The sequence below is a fragment of the Zootoca vivipara genome, chromosome 1, assembly GCF_965207765.1.
Source record: "Zootoca vivipara chromosome 1, rZooViv2.hap1.1, whole genome shotgun sequence".
NCBI lineage: Eukaryota > Metazoa > Chordata > Lepidosauria > Squamata > Lacertidae > Zootoca > Zootoca vivipara.
Genome location: NC_142582.1, coordinates 130,572,576 through 130,581,368, shown reverse-complemented (window position 1 = coordinate 130,581,368; position 8,793 = coordinate 130,572,576). Strand labels below are relative to the sequence as shown.

At 49.6% G+C, this 8,793-nt stretch overlaps 1 protein-coding gene across 1 annotated transcript in view; it reads left to right on the top strand.

The window, feature by feature from the left end:
• Positions 1 to 277: 277 nt before the first annotated feature.
• NID2 (nidogen 2) overlaps positions 278 to 8,793 on the top strand; it is a 61,431-nt gene continuing 52,915 nt past the window's right edge. Inside the window, 2 exon segments of the mRNA XM_060270836.2 lie at positions 278 to 624; positions 3,847 to 4,152. Of these exon segments, the coding sequence (XP_060126819.2) occupies positions 415 to 624; positions 3,847 to 4,152 (516 nt within the window). The 5' untranslated portion in view covers positions 278 to 414.

The following is an 8,793-nucleotide window of genomic DNA, read 5'->3' as shown; positions in this document are numbered from 1 at the left end:
TGCGCGACGTGCCTGCGCCCAAGCAGCGGGATCCAGCTGTTCCGATGCGCGCCGGGCACCGAGGCCGCATCCCCGACGGGGCGGGCAGCCAGCAGCGCTGCAGCAGCTGCGCCCGCCGAGCCTCTAACGAGTTCCAGATGTTGCCGTCGGGGGTAGGGTGGGGTGGGGGGTTTAACTGGTATCCTCTCTCGTCCAGGAGGGCTTGATTGGCCGCTGCCCGGACTCCGGGCAGCCAATGGAGAGGCGGGAGAGGCGCCTCCGGCCCCGCCCTGCCCTGGGCCAGCGCCGGGACTCGAGGGGGCGGCCGTGGGCTTCGCGCCTCCCGCTCCGGAGCTGCGCCCGCCCCGCCCGCTTCCCCTTCCTCCTCCTCCTCCTCCTCCTCCCGGAGCAAGTCCATTGCGAGGGCCAAGCAGCATGCTAGGGGAAGCCGCGCTGCCCGGGCTCTTCCTCCTCCTCCTCCTGCGGCTGCCGGGCTGGGGGGCTGCCTTGCCCCGAGCGCAGCTCTTCCCCTTCGGGCCCCCGCGCGGCGACCGCCAGTTGCCCGACGGCGACGACGAGACCTCGGCGCCCGTGCAGCTGCCCAGCCCGCTGCTCTACTACGAGACCCGATTCAGCCAGGTCTATGTAAGTCCGACGCCCCATCGAGAGAGAGAGATTGGGGGAGGGGGGGAGAGGAGCATGGCATCCGTCTAGGGCAGCCTTCGCCAAGCGGGTGCCCCGCAGGTGTTGCTGGACGGGACGGGGATGGATGCGCCCTGCAGATGTTGGGCGGGGCTGATGGGGGTTGTGCCCTCCAGGTGTTTTCGATGGGGCCAACAAGGGGTTGTCTTTGCCCTCCAGATGTTGCATGGGGCTGTATCCTCCAGATTTTGGTGGGCAGGGCGTTTGGGTGTTGCCGCTGTGACCTCCAGATGTTGGGTTGGGGCTGGCGGCGTTTTCCTGGTGCCCTCCAGATGGGCTGTCTGGGGTGGGTGGGAGTTGTCACCCATCAACATCTGGAGGGCGCCAGCTTGGCAGAGGCTGGTGTCAGGCTCCTGGTTGGAGGATGGTATAACCAGCCCCAGAGAGAAGCCAAGGACTCCCCCCCCCCCCCCATGGCACCACTACTCTGCTGAGCCAGCCCAGAGCTGTGCCAGATGCCAGAGGCAGGGAGGGAGGGGTCCTTGGTTGGCCGGGCATCTATTTGCCCAGGACATTCCTGGGTACTCAATAAGAACTCTGTGTGTCCCTTTCCGAATATCTTTTTCCAACCCGGCGCTCCGTCTCTCGACACACCCTGCCAAATCTCTGTCGCCAAATCCTCTCGAGAGCGACTGCAGCAAAGGACACATCCATTTAGCTGGGTGGCCTTTGGCCTTTGCAAACCGGGGACCTATCTTGAGATCCTCCCCCCAATGCAGCTGGAGGTATCCAATGCTAGCCCTGCTCAGAGTAGCTGCATTGAAACAGACAGACATAGCAAACTTGGGTAAATTAATTTTGATGCTCTGTTCCAAGTACAGTACAACCCTGTGTAAATGTAGGGTTGTTGTGCTACGGTCGTGGCCCACTTTTCAGCTGGTCCTGATCCACCAATTGAAGGCTAACGGCCGTGAGCTTCCTCTCTCCACATCTACTTATTTGAAAAATAGGGGGGGAAATGCATCTGAAAACCTGCTAGATTTTAATAACTAAAAGGAAATAAAATCAACAGCTCATTTGCAGGCATGTTTTCTTAAAAACAACCACCACCACCCTTTCTCAGCCTTGATAGTGAGTTGCTGCTGCTCCCATTTTATGGATGAGTAACTGAGGCTGAAAGCAGCAGCCTGCCTCTTGTGGCAGAAACAGATATAGTTTCCTTGTGAGTAAGGTCCTTATTGTTGAGCTTGGAAATTCCCAGGCTCCATTCTTATCCACAGTTGTAAACTCACCAGGCAGTCTTAAGCAAACCTCCACTTTCCTAGCTGCCTCCCACTTAATATGGGGAATTTTCCTTGCAGGGTTGTTTTAGGGATTCCTGCAGAATGCTGTGATTATTTTCATGTGCTGCTTGCAAGTGAAGTTTTAAAGCACTATACAGGCATATTATTTTATTTCTGTACCTACACCTCCTCCCATCTGGGAGCGCAAGGCAGTTTATCATGCAGTAAAATCTCTGCCGTAAAATATTTCACAATTGCATTAAAAACTGCAATCTAACATTTGCAACTGTTGGGTCCCTGGGATGCTAAATCCCTGAAGGCTCAGGTGAATAAAATAAGTCCATAACTGGCGCATAAAGGGCAGTATTGAGGAGGACAGCAGCATTTCTCAAGGGAAGGAGCTCAGAATCTGGGAGCCACCACTGAGAAGGCCGTCCCACTCCAAACTTTCCCCAGTAGTGACACCAACTGATCTTATTCCACAGGCCAGTCACTATTAATTTCCCTGATTATCTCTCTCCAGCAACTGGGACCTAAATCTTTCTTACATTTGTCCATCCAGCTACGAGTAAGCAATTAGATGCCTGCGATTCACTTAATTCATAAATTTGCCCACTCCTCTTTTAAAGCCCTCTAGGTCGGGGGGCCATCTTTGCCTCATGTGGAAGTGAGTTCCAGGGTTTAACTCTGTGCTGTGTAAAGACTATCTTTTCTCTTGTCCCAAATCTTCCAACATTCATTGGATGTCCACAAGTTTTCTTGTTACGAGAGAGGGAGGGAAAGCTTTTTCTCTCTCCATTCTCTCCATGCCATGCATAAGTTGATAAAATTCTATCATGTTGTTCCTTACTTGCCTTTTCTTTAAACAAAAAAGTCCTAACAGATGCAACCATTCCTCAAAGGGGAGTTGCTCCGTCCCCTCCATCATTTTGGTTGCCATTTTCTGAACCTTTCCCAACTCTACCGTATCCTTTCGAGGCGAGGAAACCAGAACTGTACAAACCGTTGTCAGCCCAGAGATGGAAGGAAGAAAAAAGCTCCCACCAGAGAGGAGTGGCAGATCAAATTGATGGACTATGTGGAGATGGCGAAAATGACTGGGAAATTCAGAAACCAGGAAGAGCAGAATTTCAATAAAGAATGGGGGGATTTATAACTTACCTTGGAGACCACTGTAAACAGTTGAACTCCTTGTTGTTGTTTAGTCGTGTCCGACTCTTCGTGACCCCATGGACCATAGCATGCCAGGCACTCCTGTCTTGCACTGCCTCCCGCAGTTTGGTCAAACTCATGTTTGTAGCTTCAAGAACACTGTCCAACCATCTTGTCCTCTGTCTTCCCCTTCTCCTAGTGCCCTCCATCTTTCCCAACATCAGGGTCTTTTCCAAGGATTCTTCTCTTCTCATGAGGTGGCCAAAGTATGGGAGCCTCAGCTTCAGGATCTGTCCTTCCAGTGAGCACTCAGGGCTGATTTCCTTCAGAATGGATAGGTTTGATCTTCTTGCAGTCCATGGGACTCTCAAGAGTCTCCTCCAGCACCAGAATTCAAAAGCATCAATTCTTCGGCGATCAGCCTTCTTTATGGTCCAGCTCTCACTTCCATACATCACTACTGGGAAAACCAGTAGTTGAACTCCTTAGCAGGATTTAAATAACACATACAATGTAACAAGATCTAGGAGTACATGGGATATTTTTAAAAAATTGGAGTGACTTAAAATATGCAACGGAAAAAGTGATGGAACCCATGGAGGGGTGGGGGAAAGTCCAGAGATTCAATTGAATCTTTGTTTATCTTTTTATGATTTATGATTTTGAATGTAAGTTTTAATTTGTAAAACTAAATGAAATTTTATGACGAGACTGTACAAACCGTTAGTCTTCCACTGCATTTGCTATTGGATCACTTGATCCATTCTTCTTTAACCTGGCTCTCTGACAGGTTGGGACCAACGGGATCATTTCCACCCAGGACTTCCCTAGAGAGACCCAGTATGTGGACGACGATTTCCCCACGGACTTCCCCGCAGTTGCTCCTTTCCTATCGGACATCGACACCAGTGGCGGGAGGGGCAAAATCTATTACCGCCTGGACGACTCCAGGGAGGTGACGGATCAGGCCGCCCAGCTAATCCAGGCTGGATTCCCCAGCGCGGCCGGTTTTGCCCCACACCACACCTTCATCGCTACCTGGGAGAACGTGGGGGCCTACGAAGAAGTCAGCCGGAACTCGGAGCCTTCCAAACAGGTGAGGCGATGGTTTGTGACGCCGGCATTTCTGGCCATTTCTGCATGGCCAAGCTCTTGGGATCCTACAGGGCATTTGATAGACTAGAGAGGGAAGAGACAGTCTCATAGAATCATAGAGTCATAGAATCATAGAATCGTAGAGTTGGAAGAGACCACAAGGGCCATCCAGTCCAACCCCCTGCCAAGCAGGAAACACCATCAAAGCATTCTTGACATATGCCTGTCAAGCCTCTGCTTAAAGACCTCCAAAGAAGGAGACTCCACCACACTCCTTGGTAGCAAATTCCACTGCCGAACAGCTCTTACTGTCAGGAAGCTGTTCGGCAGTGGAATTTGCTACCAAGGAGTGTTTTGAGATGAGTGTCTCAAGATGCAGACGGCCACTGCTGTCATTGGGATGGAAATGGAAAGGTGATTGGGTGTCAGGACCAAGTCAACAATAAAACACATGGTGTCAGTGAAGTTAACGCTGTATTCAAGGAAACAAGGACTGCTCTGGCGCTCAGACTTAGTGATCCCAGCAACTCTTCCTGGTAGCACAAGTTCCGGAGCTGGCAGCACTCAGTGCTCTCTAAAACCCTGGAGCAGACATAGGCAAACTCGGCCCTCCAGATGTTTTGGGACTACAACTCCCGTCATCCTTAGCTAACAGGACCAGTGGTCAGGGACGATGGGAATTGTAGTCTCAAAACATCTGGAGGGCCGAGTTTGCCTATGCCTGCCCTGGAGAGAGGCTGCTGGTCAGTGCTGAACTAGATGGCTCAGCAGCCTCAGGCTCAGTTTAAGGCAGCTGCCTAGGAAAAGGCAAAGAGGGCTTTCCATTATGGGAAAGTCTGACCGCTTTTGTTTTGTTAACCATTTTAACCTCAGTGTTGTTTTGTTGGGTGGGTGGGGGATGGCTCTGTGAATGATTCATCCCCGTGTCTGTTGGGAACGAAGAGCATGTTTCAGATTTTCCGCCATGCATGGAAATGAAGGCCCTAATGGCATTCCTTTAACGAGGTACGTCTGCATATATCTATTTTTAAATCGATTTGCGCACATTTTAAAACAACACGAAAGGGCTGTAACTTAGGGGTGGTGTCTCTGGTTTGCATGCAGAAAGTCCTGTTGTTGTTGTTATTTCTCTCCCACCTTCTTCCCAAACCAAGGCTCAAGGCGGCTTACACAAATGAAATCGACACAGATATAATGCAAAATGCTTAAAACATATACCGTTGTACCTTGGTTCTCGAACGTAATCCATTCCGGAAGTCCATTCGACTTCTGAAACATTTGAAAACCAAGGTGCGGCTTCCGATTGGCTGCAGAAGCTTCCTGCATTCAAGCAGAAGTTGTGTCAGACATTCGGCTTCTGAAAAAAAATCGAAAACGTTCTAAGTTTCCGACCTTCGGGAGCCAAAACAGATGAATCATAGAATCAAAGAATCATAGAATCATAGAGTTGGAGGAGACCACAAGGGCCATCCAGTCCAACCCCCTGCCAAGCAGGAAACACCATCAAAGCATTCTTGACACATGGCTGTCAAGCCTCTGCTTAAAGACCTCCAAAGAAGGAGACTCCACCACACTCCTTGGCAGCAAATTCCACTGCCGAACAGCTCTTACTGTCAGGAAGTTCTTCCTAATGTTTAGGTGGAATCTTCTTTCTTGAAGTTTGAATCCATTGCTCTGTGTCCGCTTCTCTGGAGCAGCAGAAAACAATCTTTCTCCCTCCTCCATATGACATCCTTTCATATATTTGAACATGGCTATCATGAGTACCAAGATGTTTGAGAACCAAGGTGCGACTGTAAAAGATAACTGTTAAAATGTAAATTAAATTTGAATAGAATTATAGACAGATGGATAGATGGATGGATGAATAGATATAGATTAGATATAGATATAGCTGTAGATAGATGATGCTAGATCTGGCTGCGAATGTCCCTTGCAAGAAACCCTGGAGCTGCCAGTCAGTGCGGGTAACACTGCAGTATATGGCAAGTGGTCTGACTCAGCATAAGGCAGCTTCCCATGTCACATAACCCTGGCGCGCTGTTGTGTTTTTAAAATGCCAGGGAACATGCTAAAGTGGAGGTAGCCAATGCGAGCTCCTTGGCCCGAGATTGTTGCAGAATTGTTTGCCTTCAGGCCCCCCAGATCCTCAGAGTGCCAGGCTGTCTCTTCCTGTCAAAGACCACGGGGTGCGACATAGAATCGTAGAGCTGGGAGGGCACCAAGGGTCATCTAGTCCAGCCCCCTGCAATGCAGGAATCTCAGCTAAAGCATCCCTGACAGAAGGCCATCCAAGCTCTGCTTAAAAACCTCCAAGGAAGGAGAATCTACAACCTCCCAAAGAAGATCGTTCCACTGGCGTAGGCTGCCAGACATTCTGCGTTGAGATTTGGGTCTCGGCCGCCCTCTTGAATTGAGGAAACCAGATTTTGGCTGGCAGAATTTGCCCTCTGCCTCTCTTTGAACAAATGTCGGGTGCTCTCAGAGTCCATTGAGGGTGGCTTAGGAACAAGCAAGTCAAGCTGACCTTTGCCCTTTCCCTTTGACGCTTGACCCCACCGGAACACTGTTATCTGTCACCTTTGCCATTTAACTGTGGGCTTAATCCTGCGTGTTTAGATGGAAACCTCCGGGAAGAAACCAACTTTGCACTGAGGCCACCGTTCTGTCATTTCCGTTTGCCGGATGGAACACCCCCCCCTATCTCCTCTTCACTGCATGACGTTCTGGGATTTCTCACAACATCCCCCCCTCTCCAGCCAATTTTGGGGAAGGGGGGAGAACCCCATTGTGCATGCGGACTTCCTTGTGCAACGAGACTCATTTGTTGTACACTGCGCTCAGTTTGTTCATTTGCTTAAGGGAAGAATCCACAGGGAATGCTCTCCTCTGGAAACTCTGCTGAAATGAATGTGGGAAAGGCAAGGGGTGAGATTCCCAGCAGATCATGTCCTTTGGAACTCCTTGCCTCTTGATATCAGGCAGGCATCTTCACTGTACTCTTTTGGACGACTGCGAAAAACATTCTTGTTCAGACGAGCCCACCCAGATGCTTAGAAAGTTCATGTGAGTGAGTGTTGGTTTTTTTATATATATAATACAGTCATACCTCGGTTTCAGAATGCTCCGGTTTAAGTACTTTTGGTTTAAGTACTCCGCGGACCCGGAAGTGTTCGCGCATGCGCAGAAGTGCTTTATCGGCGCTTCGCGCATGCGCGCTATCGGTGCTCGGTTTAAGTACTTTTCGGGGAGCGAATGGCTCCCTGGAACCAACTGAGTACCTAAACTGAGGTACCACTGTAATAATAATTTTTTATTGAGATATTCCCATAATACAGTAAAATTGCAGCTCTCAAAGATATAGAACAAAAACAGAAGAAGGAAAGAAAGGAACCGTGGAAATAAAGAGAGGAAAGAGAAAATAAAGAAAGCAAAATAAAGGGGAAACGTTAACAAAAAATGCAAAAGAGGAATCTCTTCTTCATATAACAACAGCCTGCTGGTTCAGCCCAAAGCCTATCTTAGTCCACCATCCTGTTCTCACAATGGGAGTGTTGAGCACAAGAGCAGCTCTTCCCTCCTGTGGTTTCCAGCGTCCGTTACTCAGAAGCAAAAGTCTTGGGGCGGCCTTGGGGCTCTGCAGGGCTGCTACCAGCCAGAGCAGACACTATCTGTATCTGAAGAAGTGTGCATGCACACGAAAGCTCATACCAAATTAAAAACTTAGTTGGTCTTTAAGGTGCTACTGAAGGAATTTTTTTATTTTACTTCGACCCAGACCAACACGGCTACCTACCTGTAACCAGAACTATCTGCTTAGATAGACCAAAGGCTGGATTTGCTCTTGGGCTCGTCAGGCCGCCTCCTTATCTGAAGCTAAGCAGGTCAATAGAAATGAAAGCTTGTCTTAGTTTCCCAAACATGTCCGCTCCTGGAGGAAAGCTTGTGGCTGTCTGGAACATCTGAATTTTCAAGGAAAATTTCAAGGGAATGTTGTGAATGTGGTTGCTACACATTTTGAGATTTCCCCCCCCTCTCCTTTTTTGTTCTGACAAAGCCATGGCTTCATCAGAGCCAGAGCTCAGCCCTTGGCTACGTCCAACGATATTATCTTTTTTATTTGTTTACTTAGCATTTGCAAAGCTGTTCTTTTCGAGTTGGAGAGGAATATTCCCCAAAGGCTCTTGCCGAAACCCTTATCAGCCAGAGCGGGGATGTCCATAGCTTCTGCATTCCAGTTCTTCAGGCACATATTTGGAGATGTGGGCCATGACGGCCTCAGGCATTGCCTTCCGGCCCTGCAATAATGCCGATACCCTCTAGCACGAAGGTCTTATTGGGTGCAGAAGGTGCTTGCTCAGGAAACACGAGGTTATCAGTGAAGGAGGAGGCTGTGTGCTTCTTGAGAAACTCTCTCCCTGAGGAAGCGTGGCTTCAATCCTTTGCCTCTCTGGGAAGAACCCCAGACGGTAACGCCAGGCCATTTCAGATTGTAAACTCCTCGGGGCAGAGAACTACCCTCTTGGGCTGGGGAAATCATAGAATCATAGAGTTGGAAGAGACCACAAGGGCCATCCAGTCCAACCCCCTGCCGAGCAGGAAACACCATCAAAGCATTCTTGACATATGCCTGTCAAGCCTC